The sequence below is a fragment of the Taurulus bubalis genome, assembly GCF_910589615.1.
Source record: "Taurulus bubalis genome assembly, chromosome: 11".
NCBI lineage: Eukaryota > Metazoa > Chordata > Actinopteri > Perciformes > Cottidae > Taurulus > Taurulus bubalis.
The window spans coordinates 8,235,032-8,253,569 of NC_136599.1; the positions used below are offsets into that span (position 1 = coordinate 8,235,032).

At 41.9% G+C, this 18,538-nt stretch overlaps 2 protein-coding genes across 2 annotated transcripts; one reads left to right on the forward strand and one right to left on the reverse strand.

Moving 5' to 3' along the window:
* Positions 1-21: 21 nt before the first annotated feature.
* On the reverse strand, positions 22-11,459 carry LOC306743938 (protein bicaudal D homolog 2; the record flags this gene model as incomplete). Its single annotated transcript, XM_079226501.1, has 9 exons — positions 22-27; positions 1,131-1,491; positions 2,697-2,848; positions 3,988-4,167; positions 4,656-5,525; positions 6,372-6,875; positions 7,545-7,697; positions 7,868-8,080; positions 11,211-11,459. 9 exons carry the CDS (start codon positions 11,457-11,459, stop codon positions 22-24), a joined length of 2,688 nt encoding a protein of 895 aa, XP_079082627.1.
* Positions 11,460-13,147: 1,688 nt separating this feature from the next.
* apex2 (APEX nuclease (apurinic/apyrimidinic endonuclease) 2) lies at positions 13,148-16,352 on the forward strand (the record flags this gene model as incomplete). Its single annotated transcript, XM_079226348.1, has 6 exons — positions 13,148-13,262; positions 13,344-13,427; positions 13,842-14,022; positions 14,312-14,455; positions 14,584-14,653; positions 15,168-16,352. The coding sequence occupies 6 exons, from the start codon at positions 13,148-13,150 to the stop codon at positions 16,311-16,313; spliced, it is 1,740 nt and encodes a 579-aa protein (XP_079082474.1). The 3' UTR covers positions 16,314-16,352.
* Between the last annotated feature and the right edge of the window lie 2,186 nt (positions 16,353-18,538).

Genomic DNA, 18,538 nt, shown 5'->3' on the forward strand with positions numbered 1-18,538 from the left:
TGGAGTGATGGAAGGAGTGTTTCAGCGCTACAGAGACAGGGTGACACAGAGACACAAAAAAACAAATTTAATTCAAAGAAAAATATTGATGTGAAAATGATGATGTAATTAATAAGGATAAATGGATCAATACGACATAACGGATCAGCAAATTGGAGTCTCCAATACATGCCCTTTATACATAGGATGTATAAAAGCAAATCTTAACCCCAATAGCGTTATTTATTTAAAAATAGTACTACAGATTGGTTATTTAATATATAATAGCATTGTATGGCTCATACATTTGTATAACAATGTATAGCCATTGAAAATAGTAGTTTAGCATGGAGCATAAATTGGCTGACTACTTTATCTTATCGCTTACGAGATGATTTAGAGTGTGAGCTTCGGGGCCGGGCGGGTGTGCCCTGAACTTTGTTAGCAGAGCCCCTACCAACGTTAATGAGCAATTCCTCAGTGGTTCTAGTTGAGGAGGTGGATGATCTGCGCCTGGACTCTCTACAGACCCCAGTCGGCCTGCTCTTACCAGCTGGATTGTGACCAGGGAGGGCCGCGGTTGTTGGGGCCCCTGAAGATCTAGCGTTCAATGGCGAAGAGGCCGTGTGTGACTGAAATGTGTTGCGGCATGCAGCTGCTGCTTGTACAGAATTAAACCTGTAAGTCAACTGCTTTCTTCTTACTGAAGTATCTAAGTGTGGTTTGAGATTAGGCTTTTGTTCACTTTCACCCCATGCTTCAGATGTGTTAGAAAATGCACACAAGGCTTTAGAAGAGGTTAGATTACTTATGGATGAAGAAAACAAAGAGGACTTTTGCCTGCTGGAAGCGGCAGGTACAACACGAGTTGTAATGAAAGTGTCCTGACGTACAGGAACTGAAGCTCTTTGTCCTGACATACCTTTTCTTGACTCATTGACTTGTGTTTTATTTAACATTAATTGGCTGTTCACAGAACTGGTGGATCCTTTACGTGTTGGGGAGTGGCCAGGACTCAACTCCGTGTTAAAAATATCATTGACACTATGACTTCTAATAAAGGTGGCGTCCCGCGGGAGACCCTTGCCTCTGCGAGACCGGCGGCTTGTCTGGATGGGGTCGTCGGAGCAAAGAGAGAGCGAGGTTCTTACGGGGCTTGTGTGGAGACTTCGGGTTAAACCTCGCAGGTGGTGCGTGGCCATTGCAGAAACGCTGCCGCCGAGAACAGGGCTGGCCCGTGGACTGCTTCTCAATTGGGGGCGGGCAGGACTGCTGCGGGGGCTTCTTGCAGCCCGGCCTGACTTGGTGGCCAGCTCTTTGGTCCGGGAGCGTCGGGGGCTGCTGTTCAAGCTGTGGGGAGACAAGGGGGTCTCCAGGTCCTCCAAACGCTGAGTAAGAGCCAGTTTCTGCTGTATGGCCATACGAAGCAGGGAATTCAGGGTCCTCTTCTCATCCTCGGCTGCTGCCAGCTGCCGCTGCATCTCATCCAACTGGGTGACATACTGGTCACACCTGAGAGATTGTACACAGTGAAAAGATGCAACATGCACAAGCAGGCAAACACAAATTGGTGCGCAAATCCAGAGACACACAACACACATATGCTTCACATGAATTATAGTCTGGCAGACACAAACGTTATACGACTGCAATTAAAGATTATTTTCCTTATTGATTAATCTAGCAGCCTTTTGTATTGAGGAATGACTTGTTAGATATCAAAAGCAAGTTAACCAAAACACATAAGTGATGTCTTCACACAGGTTTTATGGATCACAAAATTATTGAATTTACTATGATATAAAACAAAAAAAGTGGTGTCCGACTATGACAACAATAATATAATTTGACTGGAAGAAGATCTAAAAAATAAAATCTTCCCAAATCCTCTTATAGTGTAGAAATACATTCACTCCAGCTATCCACATGATGGCACCACATAACTTTGTTGAAAACGAGAGGATCTTTTAAGCTGTAATCTTTAGCCTGTTGCAACAGACCATGTCTGTGCCTCAATCCTTCTAAAGGATAATGAAATGCCAGCTCATAACTGTCTGGAGAGGTTCTAGACAGGTAACGCACGTCTAAGAAGTTACTCTGGCAATAATAACAATGAAAACATTTCCACTGGCCATTACAAAACCAGAAAATGCAAAAGGGAAATAAGAAACATTAATTCACTCACAAACCAATACAACAACACTCCTTCAAACAGTAAACCAAGCAAACTGATTATCTGAAGAGGTTAGTGATTAGTGAGTGAAGTATTGTGCTTTTGTAAGTTTAACCTTTGACAGCAATTTCCCACCCTATTAAACATCCCACCCATTTCCCACCGACATTAGCTTCTCCTTCATTAAGGTAACCTGGCTTGATGGTACAAATCTGTTCTCGCCTCCTCCCCCAGCAGCACAGGGCAGAGCATGTGGTTCATAATCTTCACGTGAACCGGTGGATTGTCCACAGGCGTAATAAGCATGGTAAGCTTATTACATGACAGACCTTGTGCCACAACAAGCGCACCATTACACGAAAAACCCTAGCAAAGAGCAGACAGACAATCAGAACTAATTAACGTGGTATCTCAAATTAACTACAAAGCAAAGAAATCTCCTTTGCCCCAGGGAAAAATAAATACAACTGTTTTTTTCTCTTTTACATCAGTGCTACATATAATGCTTACCTTTTCTCCAGACATTAAAAAAAGGAACACTTACCGACTGGCAAACATGACTCGCAGTGAAGAGAAGGTGGCGGCGTCCTCCTTCAAGGCTTTGAGCTCGTTCCTCAGTTTCATCATGGTCTCCGACACCATGCTCTTCTCTGTCTCGTACTTAGTTTTCAAATTGGACAGGGCCAACTCTGCTGTCTGTATTGACAAGCAAGACAATTGCACTATTATATAATACTGTAGCACCATCATTCCCCTTAAGTAGGGCTGTTAAAAAGCATATCATCATGCATGACTTGTATATAATAGACATGCATGTTCCCGATCGACAAAAAGCGAAACCAACAAAATACAGCCTAAAGGCTTTTTGCAAAAGGGCCGTGCGGCGCGGTCCTCGAAATGAAGGAGAGACAGACTTTGGTTCCGGCATGCTTTCTTTTTGTAAATAATTACAATATAGTAGTTATATAGTTGTTATTTGTCACGCAGTGGTCTGTGTTGTGGTCGCGTGCTGGCCTGTATGATCAAAACAATACGATTGGCTGGAGACTGATAGTTTTTAGACAACAACATCTGATTGGATAGGAGAGCCTCAGCCCACTTTCTCCCTCTTGTGTTATCACCTTTTACATATCTGTGACGGCAAAGCAAACAACAATACAGAACGTTTCATGTGTAAAAAAATAAATTTAAAAAAATCATGATTACATCAGGGAAACAAACGGGGTGCCAGAATTTAGAGAGTTATTTACTGTATGTGAGCACAGCTCAGCAAAATAGATTACCGTGAGTGTTTCGGTATGTATGTATGTGCGTGTGCGTGCGAGAAAGGGAGTGTGACAGCTCAGGGAGTGACAGAAGCAGGTCAGGCGGTGCTTGAGCCACGGGAACGGGGAGGGGGAGGAGAGTTCATACTCTGAGGAGTGCAACATCCGACTCAAGGTGCAGACCCAAGTAAGTCCCAAGGGGAATGTCTAGACAAGACACTAATGATACCGGCCAACCATACTGCTTATGTCAAGGTTATGTGTGGATAATAGTGAAGACCTGCTCTCTTTGATCAGGCCCTTATCAAGAATAAGTAAGAATATTTGTCAACAGAAGAAAGACCACGTTTCACAGCCATCTATCCGTACCAAGAGAGCTGTTCTCCATATATTTTGCAAAGAAACGGATTTAGTAAACCAAAATGGACAAATATGGGATAAAAAAAACTTCCACATTATTGGCCCTGGACAATATAGGAATACGAACACTACTGTGTTACTAGACCAGAACTGTTTTTAAAAAGATCGACAGGGAACACTGTAGCGATGCCGGTGCTTGCTGTGACCTACCTGCTTGTTAGCCTTGAGGACAGTCCTGAGGGTAGCAATCTGTTCTCTCTTAGTGCTGAGAAGAGACTTGAGTTTTAGTACTTCTTCCATTAGGCTTTCAGCATCCCGCTCCGACTCTCCGCTGCTGCTGAACCCTGAGTAAGGCATCGCACCCCTCTGACGGCAGAGGTCCACTGCCACCTGAGAAAATACAGATAGTTATAGTCATAAAGGGGGTTAAATTAGTTTGTTTCATTGACAAAGTAAACATTTTGTCAAAACTTAGCATAGGAAAAGTCTTTGTCTTACAGATTGGAGTTTTCTTAAAAACACAATTCATCCAAATAACAATGGCCAAAACCAAAGAAATGCAAAATGTATACATTTTATCTAGGAATACTTAGTAATCTGTGAAATTAATCTGACCAGAAACTGTGTTTCACGACATACAAACACAAGTTCCCAGTGTTCCAGACACGGCTATTTCTGAGAGGATTCTCTGTAGAGAAAGCCACAACCCTACTTTGACCCCTAGTAATCCAACTCACACACACGTGAGGCAAGGTCTTCGCAAAGAACAAAAGCCTGGTGTTCAATTGCACCGGTTATAACTTTCAATTCCCAAACAGTCAAGTACTGGTAGAGTAGCATGTCTGACAAACTGTATGTGATAAGCATTGTAGTCTTACCCGGAGGTGTTTGATCTGGCAACGGATTACCGCTACCAAGTTGCAGACGTTCGAAGGGTCCCTGAAATCCAGGGTGGGGGATCCAGGGCAATTAGGAGCGTCACCGCTGGCTCCTGCACTGTCCACCTCCCCCATGAACTGCAACACTGAAGCTTTGGAGATGAACATGTCATTGGCTCGCGGCTTCTTCTGGGCGTTTTGCTGGACGTAGTGTGATCTTCTTGCACCTCCTGCCAGACTTGCCCTGGCACCATCACGGTAATAGTCCAGGGTGACTCTCTTGGGCGTCAGGTTGTTGCACACGCAAATGTGGTGGTAGAGGTTGGACAGCTCCTCAGAGAAAGCCAGCAGCTCTTCCTGGGCGACGCTCAGATGTCCTTCTGAATCAATGGCTACTTTCCGCGTGGCTCCAATCTCCTTCTCCAGCTCACTGATGCGCTCTTGGTCCTGCTTGCTGGACTTGATGCATTGACGGATCTTGTCAGCCAGCTCCTGGGCCTCTCCCCGCCATCGATCCTTCTCCTGCTTGTATCGGTGCTCCAGGGTGTTGTAACGAGTTCCTGCCTGAGACAGTTCATCTCGTAGCTTCAGAAGGTCATCGCTGGCTGAACGCATTCGCGCCTCCAGCACCTCCTTGCCCTTGGTGTCGACCTCATAGTCAAAGACTGCACTTCCGTCTGCATTCTCTGTCTCATCGTCTCCCCGGTTTCCTGCCTCATGGTTGGGCTGCTGGCTGCTCTGCACAGCTTCCAGCTGTTGCGTGAGAGACCCAACCTTGTCCGCTTGCTGACTGAATGCCTGTTTGGACATTACCAGCTGCATCTGCAGTTCCTCCACCTTGCCAATTAGACTGGACTTCTCTCGTTCAGCCTGGACTCGCACACAAAAAAGATGAAAATCTTTGTATGAGCATATAAGTTTGCTTAATTTACTGCTGTTCATTAGTTGAATAACCGTCCATTTCTGTTCACTAAAAGGGCTAATACTGATATTTTCCATAAAACAAAAGGGAATTCTCTGTGACACAAATGCCTCCCCCCACCACCTTTACTCTTGATACATTTTTTATGTCAGACAGTGGATGACCCCATTCAGCTCCACACCCAACATCTGATGGGTAGGAGCTGCTAACCCAACCCCCGATTGAAATGCATCATGAATAAAATATATATATATCTCTCAGGGGGGGTTCAAGTCCTTCATTTAAGTACCCTATAAGTACCCCTATATTTGTGAGGAAAAACTGTATCAAGTGGGAGTTCACAAAATTGCTTGGGGATGTAGATGATGCGAAGTGGTGTCAGGTGTTTTTTTTTTTTAAATCAATATAGAAAAGGCTCAATTCACCAACAGACAAGGGATGTGGTTTAAAGCAGGAAGCGGCAGACGTCCCTGTTAAAAGCTTAGACACTCAAACCAATCTCTATAACAACCTCACAGCTCAGCCCGACTAGACTGGATACTTTCATCTAAATATAATGCAGTTCAGTGAATCACAGGAAGAATCCCTGCATATACTGTGTTTCCAGGCTAATATTAAGTTCTCACAAAATATAATTACTTATCTTGGCATTGTATCTCTTCTTGATTCAAATAATATAACAAGTAAATACTGCCTGTATATCTTTTTGAGGTTATCATCATGATTTTTTTCTGAGCACTGCAATAATTCGACCATTTTAATAAAACATTTTTAAATGGGGTCCTGTTGCCTACCTGTAAGAGTTGCTGCTTTAGTTTCTGGCTGTCAGAAAAGTGTAGCTCACTCAGCAGGTCCGACACCAGCCCGGAGGCGGGAGCGCGCAGGAATACATCACTGCTGCGTGGAGTGGAGTAGCGCTTGATGAGGCCATTACTTTTGGAGCCCCCCAAGTGAGGAGGGTGAGCAGAACCGGGAGCAGACCCAGGACCATTATTAATGCCACTGTCCTGATCCTCTCCCTCGCCTTCTCCCCCCTGGCCCTCCTCCTGGCTGTCATCCAGCTGGTCCAGATGGAGCTCCAGGTTCCCTACAGAATCAAAGGGGTTGAGGGTCAGGGCGGAGAGTTCTCGTCGCAGGCAGTTTTTCTGCTCCCTCTCCTCCTTCAGGGCTTCCAGGGCCTCATCCAGCTGCCGCTCTGCTATCTCCCTCAGCCTTGCAGCCTCCTCCATTTGAGCTCGCAGGTCCTCCTGCTCCTCATTCTTGTGAGTCAGCTCCAGCTTTATCGATTCAAACTCAACCTGAAATGGGGAGCAGAATCATTTTACCGAAAATGTAAAAAGCATTTAGAAAGCATGCTTCTTTTTTTATTATCTTCCAGCTTGCATTTATAGTATTCTTTTGAATGTCGCAATAACAATAAATAAGCAACACAAGCATTCTACAAAACGTACAGTATCACATTGAAAGCTTTGACATTGCAAAAGAAATTGCTCAACTGGAGCCTGGTTCTCAAAGTGCCATTTACGACTATAATTAGTTCTATATTTTCTGATGCGTTTTGCCAGAGAAACGTTTCACTGGATGTGATGTCTGGCTCCCGGGCAGCAGCCAACCAGGGAATTCACTGACAATAACAGCAAGGGATCAAGACAAGAACTGTTGCAGGAGCTACTTCATTTTCCAGAAATAGCAACTGGCCTGTTTAGTCTCTTCAAAATTGGTAACAACAATGTGACAGAAATTAGAAACGTGTTGCAGTGCACTACAAAGATAGCGTATGGGAAAAAACAATACTATGGCACAATGTTCATTTCCATTTAACTACACGTTTCTAAAGATATGTTAAATTTTACCATTCTGGATATCGACAGTTTTTATTCTTTATCCATCCAACCAATCGTTTACAATTACTAGCCAGGTAGAACGTACATGTATTTGGTCAAGTTGTAGCTTGAGTGTTAACTGACCTGGTTTTCCTTCAGCACAGACACCTGTTTTTGCAGAGATATGTTTTCTTCTTCTAATTCGGCATTGTCCTGCAACTGGCGCAGCTCACGTACTTTATATTCCTTCATCTCATCCCTCTGATGGCTCTTTTCGGCCTCCAGACACTCATACTCCTGCAGAAAACAACCCACAGTCAAATCAGTGCAAACAACATTAAAATGGCAGAATTAGCTAATATATCCACCGGTGATTCAGGGTTCCATCATATGTATCATGATAAGACAGGAACTGATAGCATATAGTACAACACCGGTGTGCAGGTGTACTGAGTGAGCCACTATACCTTCTTTAGCTGGGTGGAGACCACCCCCATCCTATCGATATCTGCATGGGCATTGCTCAGAGCAAGGCGCGCTTGCTTAAGCTCTGCCTGGACTTCCTCTATTCGGGTTGCCATGGCAGCCTCCTTCGAGGCAGTCTCCTGCATCATGTTCTCCTCCCGGCACTCTCCATCAGCAGCTGCACGCTTTTGGCTGCTCACAGAATCTGAAAATGCCTTTACACAAACAGAAAGGGTTAAAGGACACATTGGAATAACATTCACAGTGCTGAAAGACAACTTAATTTATGCCGCGCTATTCACCGAAGCAAGAAATGTAGACATCTTTAACAAAGGAGGGGAAATAGGACTTCACTGACAACAATCATGTTCAACCCGATTACAGCCAAAACAACATAAGTAGATAGAGAATAATTATGACCTGTTTATACCTCTACACACAATTTAATTCAAATGATTGACAAATGACGACAATTCAAATGATTAGAAAATAAAAGTTAGTATTTTCATGGATTAAAAATAAATTGTCAATAGTAGTTTTAATGATGTATTATAAACTGCCGATTTATTTTTAATCCATACAAATACAAACTTTTATTTTCTAATCATTTGAATTGTGCGTTATAAAGAAAAAGAAAAAACACCATAGATGACTATAACTAAAAGTACAACATTTAGAATGTGTTGTGGTTTACATTGACTTCATAGAAGTTTTAATTATTTTTTAGACGGTTGCGAAAAATAAATAGTCTGGAGCCAGTTGCTATAACAAAAGGGATCTGTGTCTACCAATATCAATAATCAGCAATTAGTATCAGCTTCCTTGATCAGGAGACTGTAAACATTATATTTTCTCCCTTTTTTCTGTTCTGCTGATCCAATCCGATTCTGTGAGTTTTATGATCCGTTGCACCACTAATAATGATGCTAATTCATAACACATGAGTCTGCTCTGCTTTGTCAAAACCCTGCCAAAGCCAAGGTAGGTAAACAGCCAACATATGAGGTTTATGCAGATTATACAAAATTGCTGAAATTCTGTACCACTATGTACCTTAAGATATAAAGAGCTTATGGCCAGTTGTAATGTTATTCTGGCACAATTTAATGGCTAAATATCCAACTGCTTGTGAGCAGGATTTTAAATATCTCGATTTAAATAAGTGGATGGAACATTTGTAGAACAAAAAATGTGCCCACATGACAGGATTTAATTTTATGGGATTACCTATTTATACATGAACCAGTTTTAAAAAGCCTGTTTCACCAATACTAAATACATTCATGGCCCGTTCAGTGCATTTGTGACAACGTTAACAAAACATGGGCAAGCATGGGCATCAGAATCTCATACACATTTCCACAAAATGCAACTTCAAAACCATAACTGTCAGCTAGAGTGGAACTGAACGAGAGAGAAAGAAATAATTAATTAAAACAAAATACTGGGAAGCACAATGAGGCATTTGTCACAATTTGTCTGTAAAAGGATGGATTACATGGTAATCTGAGTTTTGACAGATTGGTTTAATCTTTTTAATTTAAATATTCAGTGCTAACCTAATTCAATCCTTAATGCAATGCAGTATCAAAATTCATTGTAAGATGAATAGCACCGGATGTGGGCTGGTGAAGTTGCCCTCATCTGATGACATCAGCATCAGAAGACATGTTAGAGCAAAACTGACTCAGCATGCGATCACAAGCCTCTTCATTGAAAGTATAATATGAGGTCACAGCTGTAAGAGAACGGTTACTGTGGTGGGTGACTGACGAAGTTACGCAAATGCAATAAAGGGATAAGTAATCAAGTTCATGTCAGTCATATGTCACTGGCGCATAATAAAAAGAGAACAATGGTATCTTTATAGGACTACTCGGCACAATGCAAAGCAGCTCCTCAGCTGTTAAGAGCGGGGTGAAGTTACATTTTAGATTGTTGAACATACATAATGTGTTTAGAAACCAATCAGACGTGGGCCTCAACTTGTAGTGGTACACTATTTACTGAACCATGGATGTATGCAAAACAACTGAATACAGTGTTGGTTGTGGCGCCCTGTTTATTCCTATGAAAGTTGCTCAGTGGTGCATGAAGCAAAAAAAAAGTTAAACTTGCAAGTATAAAATGATAATATGACCCAAATCCTTCCGGTCCATGGGCCCACAGAGCAAGCACACCAACGTTTTCTTTAACTCTGCCTGCCAGCCCTCAGTTCTTACATGAACAGAGGAAGGATTTGGGTATAAGTACATTTTAGCATCTTTAACCCTAGAACACTAACGTTAAAAATAGTCACACTATCACTAACGTCGGGTGAATTTCACCCGATAAAATATACTTATCGAAATATATTCAAATACAACAATACAAGACAAGTTGAAGTACTCTTCTTTTATTTTACCCTATAGAACTTCTCATAAAACGATAAACAGGTATCATGGGAGACCCTGAAAAAAATTATGGAATCGTCAATAAAACATGATTAAAAATATAATTAAAAGAGCTCTGGACTTTTTGGTCCACGTGTTCCTGGGACATGTGAGCCTTGTTATGTGAAGGAAAAGTTAATTAATGTTAAAAGTCAATGCTAAAACCCATCTGTAAAAAATAGTCACACTATAACTTCGGGTGAAAATCACCCGAACAGGTGCCTGTAGAAAAAAACAGCCCGACATTAGTGTTCTAGGGTTAAGACCCAATGATTAAAATAATGGCTATTCAAGTGTTCTTACTGGAAAGGTTATTTACCAAAAACAAATATTATCCACTGAGCTACAAACGTCACTTTCCTACTGCAAGTCTATGTTGAAAAGTGCTTTCCCTCTGGTCTTGAACTGTACATTTAATTAACCCTAACACACGATTGGGCGTGGGACATGCCACTCGCATTTCAAAGCAGAGAATACTGCTTCTTTTTTCATGATTTTGAAATGTTATATAACTGCCTTTTGTTCATTGAAATTTCACTGGGTGATTAATTTTTCTGTGGTGTGACAAACTCCTCACACATCTATATTTAAGTTGTACCTAGATACAGAACATCTAGATAACATTTCAATTTGGACTGCATTTACATTTAGCCATCAGTGTCACCTGAAGGTAATTTATTAGAATACAGGCGAAAGATAAAAATGTGGAATGTTACTGTTCCATTGCCTATTGTTTAATATATTCTGCAATAATGCAACATTTTCTTGCACATTTCTCAAAAACAAAAAGGTTTGCAACCATTATTGTGTTCATTTTTACCGGCAGAAATTGATACTTGGAATGCTGGGGGAAGAAGACCTTCACATGCCTAATGTTGTCTAAATATAACGAGAAGGCCTTGGGTGTTCCTACCTCTTTGAGCTGCTGTAGCTCTCCTTTGAGGGTTTCATACTCCTCTTCCAGCTGCCTGTGTTTCATCTTGAGAGCAGCACTTTCCTCCAGCACCACCAGGCCATAGCGGGCTGCCTGTAGCTTCTCCTCTGTGGCCTCTTGGAGCTCCAGAGTCAGCCGTACCACCTCGGTCTTCAAGTCTCCGCTCCCCATCTCGATTTCTTCTCCCTCTACTGTTGCACCTGCTGGGTCTGCCTCTGCCTCCAGCATTCTTGCTTGGCCTCCCACTTGCCAATGTTCTACTGGGACACCTGCCTCTTTCACTCCCCCACTCGCATTACTCCACACTACAGAAGGCAAAACACAAAGACGGTGATTATGAATGTTAACTTCTTAGAACAATGAAGCTTTTATTTTTGTATTAATTCATATTGTGAAACAATTTGAGAAAACAGCATAGGGCAAGATTAACGTGGGAAAACTCCTCAAATGTCAACGCAAAAAGCCAAATCCAAACCATAAATTACCTACATTTGCAGTTTTGAATATCTCGTTAGGTAGATGAAATTAACAATGTGGACCTACAACTAGCACACTGATGATTTTCCCCTTTTTAAATGGACACTTAGTTCACCCATGATATCGAAAGCCTGGCACCGATGAATGCTCAGCTCCCCGCAGTTAGAGGCTGGTACTATTAAACTGGTGAGCAACATCCGTTGGCTTCAACATCAGCTAACGCTACGTTACTATTACTTCTCTTCAGAGTAAGCTGATAGCTAATGTTAGCTGCATAGTTATGTTAGCTGGTTGAAGTAGTCTCCATAAAGTAGCATTAACCGTGCAAACGATATGGATTAAGGTCACTTTCAGCACCCTTACTGACTGGGTGGGGCATACTCCCCTCATGTCCTCTCCTTTGACCGAAGATGGAAACACCAGCCGCCCATGACCGGTGCCAAATGATGCATCCCATAAGCATCTGTCTCTCCTCGCCCTCAAAATACTTCATTGTAGCATCAACTAAGAATACATTTTAAGGATGTGGTTAACGCTAATATTTTCTGTCACACATTTTCACCTTAACGTTGATTCCAAAGTAAGCTGGTACCTTAAATTAGATGGTGAATACTAGTCTGACGGAGATACAAAAACTAAGACGACACCGGCCCGACAACTAGCTAAGCGAGAGTCGTTTTAGCCCAATGCAGATGGCAAACGACAGCACGATGCTACTAGCAAAGTCGAGGTGAATAATTCCGCTAGCTGGCTAACTTATTGGCTTTGTCACTGGTTAAATGTACATAGGCTTAACGGAGCAGAGGACACACACGGATCTTGCGGTAACGTCACTCGCATCCTGTCAGACGAGCTAATTAGCTAACGCTAGACCGCGAACATTAGCCAAACTAGCTACTCACCCTCTGGTCTTGTTTCAAAAATGGAGCTCGCCACTTGCGGGCGAACGTCCACTGTGGTTATTTCCTCCGGGATCTAGCAGCGGCAACGGTTGCTAATCACGACAGAAGCCGGTCGTTACCAGCACGGGCTCCTGAACAGCCGCTTCGCTTCCTCCCACTCTGTTCTCTGGTTTCACAGTGAGGTCGTCTGTGGCGTCAAAAGCGCGCCGAAAACGTGAAAGCACAATTACCCCCTCTAGCTAGGCAACGGCGCAATGCATTACACCAACATTACATTTTCTTGTTTTTTATTTTAAGTCGGATAAAGCTGTTGGTATCTATTCAGACGCGGAAAATAAAAATAAAATTAACGTAATAAATACAATTATTTCATTTTAACAACAAACACGAAATTAAGGAAAAAATAATGAAAGATTTGAGAAAAAATTCACTTCCGCTCGTACTTGTCTTTGCTTCCTTTTTACTTCCGGGTGTTCACATGGTCGTCTTGCTGCAGCGTCCGCTGTCAAAAAAACGGTAAAAGATAATTGAATCACAATGAAGATCGTTACTTGGAACATAAATGGCATCAGGACTTTCGGGGGCGGCATTAAAAAGGCTCTTGATTCACTGGGCGCTGACATTATTTGCATCCAAGAAACAAAAGTGACAAGTAAGTGGTGTTTGGGGAAAACGTGGAGTCTGTCATGCAGCGAGAGGAATACAAGTTAAACCCCAAATGTGTCGCCCACAGGAGACTTGCTTGATGAAAGAACTGCCATCGTTGACGGCTACAACTCGTATTTCAGCTTCAGCCGAGGGCGCAGCGGCTATTCAGGTGCATTCTCATTTATAACTCATTTTAATCTGCGTTTTAACCTGTGATGCTAGTTAAGTATGTTTTTGTTTTGTTTATTATTTTTATGTAATATATCTTGTGTACAATATTGCTTCTATTGTTTCTATGTTTACCATGTAAAGTGCTTTGAGTACCTTTTTAAAATACTATACAAATACAATTAATTATTATTACTATTATTATTATAATTACAATCATTATCTTTTTTCCCCTGCCAATTATATATTCAGTTTAACCAAAAAAGATTCTCAAAGATTATTAGAGCAAAAGACAATCCACGTTAATAATGCCACTGCCCATGTGTTACAATGTTTAAAGCATTTAACGTTGCTGTAGTTCTGACACACTAAACTATATACACTTATTAATTCCTTCCATTCCTGACGTGCACAGGGGTTGCCACTTACTGTATAGACAGTGCCACTCCATCTGCTGCGGAGGAGGGTCTCACGGGTCTGCTGACCAGCCACGAAGGGGCTGTTGGATGCTATGGTGACCAGACTGAGTTCTGTAGCGAGGAGCTGCAGCTTTTGGACAATGAAGGACGAGTCGTCATCACACAGCACACAATCATGTAACAGACAAATATTCCTTGTAACATGTGTTTTGCATGCTATATTTGCTTTATTGGCTATCTGTGTTCAAGTACTCACATTTTATAGTAATTTGATATGCACTAGAATATGCCTTGCAATCTTCACTAGCATCTAAATTGTAGATCAATTTAGAGTTGCCTTTTACTAGAATAATGCCAGTCATTGATGAAAAGATAACTGTTGATGAAGACCACGGGGGGGATTCCAACGCATGTGTAATTCATCTAGTAAAGTAGTTGTAAACTTGACTCTGTTTTACCCCTCAAGGTTTCAGGAGAAAGAACAAACTGTTACTGTCATCAATGTATACTGTCCTCGGGCGGACCCTGAAAAGCCGGAGCGAAAGCAGTTCAAACTGCAGTTCTACAAGTTGCTTCAGCGTCGGGCTGAAGCTATACTGAAAGATGGGAGGTGAGAGTTTCTACAGTTTTTACATCCTATTTTGGAAAGTGTATCATGAGAGTGTTAGCAACTTACTCTGTTATTCACTCGCCTCTTTAAACAATTCTGAATGAATGGTTGTTCTGTTCTATTTTCAGCCACGTAATTGTTTTAGGAGATATAAATACATCTCACCGGCAAATAGACCACTGCGACCCCAGTGATAATGTAAGTTAAAGGTTTAAATACTGTCATATGAATGTTTTGCTGGTCTCGTTTTTGGAAACTTGCTTTTTCAATAACTTGCAGAGAGTAGGAGGAGATTGATCTGTATGGTAGATACGAAGATTATCTCAGTTTAGCATTAAAGACCTGAAACAGGAGTTAACAGTTAGCATGGATCTGACCAAAGTTGACCAAATCTGATATTTTAAGTAATCTGCACAAAAACAGAAGTGAAAAAACTAAAATATTTCAGTATACTGGCTAGCTGTTTTCCTCTGATTCCACTCTTTATGCTAAACTAACTGTCACATGGTAATTGGTATGGTAATGGTATTGGTCTCAGCCAGAGAGCCAATGTGTTTTACCAAAATATCAAACTACTCCTTTAATACAAAAATAATAATATATTACAGCAAAATTGAGGCATTATGCTTCTGCTAAATGTGCACAGTGTATGCTTAATAATAATAATAATAATAATAATGACACTACCGATTTTGTTTTTCTCATTACTAAGGAGGATTTTGGTGAAAACCCTGGGAGGAAATGGCTGAATGCCTTTTTGCACAGTGGCAGAGAAGACGAGGAAATGAAAGAGGAGGAATCAGAGGTAACATCATCAGAGACCTTCCACAGTGGAAAATTTGTGGACACGTTTCGCTTTTTCCACCCAACCCGCACGAGCGCCTTCACATGCTGGAACACACTCACTGGAGCGCGGCAGACCAACTATGGCACGCGCATTGACTACGTATTCGCTGACTGCCTACTAGCCAAGGAGCAGTTTGTGGCAGCAGACATCATGCCAGAGGTGGAGGGGTCGGACCACTGCCCTGTGTGGGGGCAACTGAGCTGCTCTCTCCGGCCCAGCTCCAAGCCCCCTCCCTTCTGTACACGCTACCTACCAGAGTTTGCTGGCAGGCAGCAGAAACTCTCCCGCTTCCTTGTTAAAGTGGACCAAAAATCCACTCCGTCTGAGCAGAGGGATGCATTACCTGGATCTCAAGAAGAGGAGGAAAGGAGGGAGAATTTAAACCCACCCGGAGCTGGAAACGTCTCTGGTGAAAAACGGTCATTAACATCAGACTCTGTTGTCCCAAAGGGTAAAAAGACTAAGACAGTGAAAACCTGTTTAAACCCAAACACGAGCCTTCTCTCCTTTTTCAAACCCAAACTCACAAATGCTGTCCCCTCTACTGAAGCCCCTGTAAAGCACTGTGAAAAAGCACTCCACATGGGCGAAGTAACTTCCTCACAAAACACCCAAAAAGCATCCTCACCTAGCGAGGACGCGCCCCCGGTCACAAGCAGCGTACCTGAAGATACTGAGCTTGTCTCCGATGGTTCACCACAGCTGTGCACCAGCAGCACCACAGAGGAAAGTCATAAACGGGTGGCGACTAAACCTTTGACCCCACACCTCACTGCGGGACACCCGGAAGCCAAGAAAGGGTCATCCTTAGGGTTTTGGAAGTCCGTTTTTCATGGGCCACCTCCACCGCCGCCCTGTAAGGTCCACGGGGAACCCTGTGTGCTTCGTACTGTGAAGAAGGAGGGGCCAAACGTGGGTAAACAGTTCTTTGTGTGTGCCCGTCCTCAGGGACACGCATCCAATCCTGCAGCTCGGTGTAATTTCTTTGCGTGGGTTGAAAAGGGGAAGTGACATGTCTACTTTATTCACCACAAGTTGTTTGTTCTGACTCATTGTTAAACCTCTTGCTCAAACAAGTACTGTAAGACTACAATAAGGATGTCTCATCATTTTAACAATTTTAGTCGACTGTGTCTTTGCTGATAATAATAATAAAAAACTATTTTCGATAACTTTTGAGTTTGGTTTTATTGTTGTCAGAGCCAAAATAATAATTAAACTTTAATAGTTTAATTAGTACTTTTTTCAACAACAAAAAAGGATAAATATAAATCAGGTTCCAGCTTCTCAAATGTGAGGATTTGCAAAAATAAATTCAGTTTTATGTCATTGAAGATCTCTAAGTGATTGGGACTGATGGTTGCAGAACATAAGCAATTTACAGACTAAATAATGTATCAATTAATTGTGGACTTAAGTGGCAGATGAATAAATAATGAAAAGAAGATTTATTTGTAGTCATACTTGTTCTCATATCCTTGATTGCTTCACGTCAAATTGATTTTTATCGTCTACGACAAGTTTATTTGTATAACCAATTCAATATTTGATCATCACACCTGGTCTGGATCCTGGTGTGTTTGTATAAGTTACTGATTAGGGATTTTCTTTGGTGCCTTCGTGTTCTTTGCCCACTAGGTGGCGGTGGTAGTGCGCTGATGATACAAAGCTGAAGCTCAAAGAAGAAATGAAGAGTTACTTTACACAGCCACATATTTTATCTACCAACACTACCAGCTGCACAGCCACAGTATAACCACTGTAATGTAGGCCAGTAAGCACAGTAGTTTTAATCAGGATGTAGTTTGTCTTTGTCAAACTTTAGGCATTTACATTTCATTTGAAACATTGCTTGAATATTCCAAACTGCTCCCGGGGTAAAACCCTAGGATAAATGCTGACTGTGTCCAAATATTTACAGTCAGTTCACAGTACTTCATAAAAGTAGCAGAGGACCACGTGTAGCCTACTCAGTCTGCAGGAACTGCTAACTGCCAACTGCAAAAGTTCTCTGACAACTCTTCAATCGTTGGCCTCATCTAAGCCAAGGATGACAGGGAACTGAACCAGGACTTTATAGGATGGTGCCAGCAGAACCGCCTCCACATCAACCAGAGAGCTGGTGGTGGACTTCCGCCAGGGTCAAACGCTCTCCTGCGGAACCAGTGAACATCCAGGGAATGGACATTGAGATTGTGAAATCTTACAAGTACCTAGGTGTTCACTTGAACAATAAACTGGACTGGACTGAGCACACACACAATCACTATATAAAAAGGGACATAGCAGACTCTTTCTCCTGAGGAGACTGATGTCTTATGAAGTGCAGTGAGAACTCCTGAAGACCTTCTTTGACTCTGTGGTGGCATCAGCCATCTTTTATGGAGTGGTCTTATGGAGCAGCAGCAATTTCCACACTGCGGGACAAATAAAGAAATATATTATCTAATCTAATCTAAAACAGGGAGTGGCTTGGCTTGTGACATGGCAGGGTATTTGTGAATGACTACCTCCCTCCTTCCCCCATTTTTTTCTCTCTTCTTACAGCTGCAGTGAACTTCATGACTTTGTGAGAAGCATATTTCAGACGTGATCCAGCCAACAAGTATTATCTTTTACCCTTTAACTCCTGCCCAGACTGAGGACATCCATCGGCCTGACTGTGACTCGAGTGGTGAGTACATTTTGGACCACTACATGCATACATGCAGGGAAATTACTTAAGAAAACAGTTTGTACAGACTCACTGAAATAGGAGATAATTTTGGCTGCAAATGCTGTTTAAAAAATAACATTTGATACATGGTTTGATCAAGACTGAATGGTTCCTCAATAATTATATATATATGTATATTTATATGTCCTGGGTTGTTCCAAACCACATGTTTTAGGGTCATTTAAGATGAAAGTAGCTTTTCATAATTGTATTCACCCGATCTTTATGGACCTTGATTCTGATCGTTTTTCCTCACAAACGACAACAAATAACCTGAATGAGACAACATGATCAAAAACATTTTCTTTTTCTATGATTTCTAAAAAAAAAAAAAAAAGCCATCTGTGTACACTAGCACTATATGACATCTTGGAAATTAAAACAAGAAATAACACATTTTCCAGTCAAGGATTTGTGTCATACTGAGATAAAGACAACGTGGGTGTTTCTTGGGTGTGCAGACAAAACTTGTATCTCAGTTAAGTTGAACTTTATCAGTCAACGGAAACGCCGACCCTGA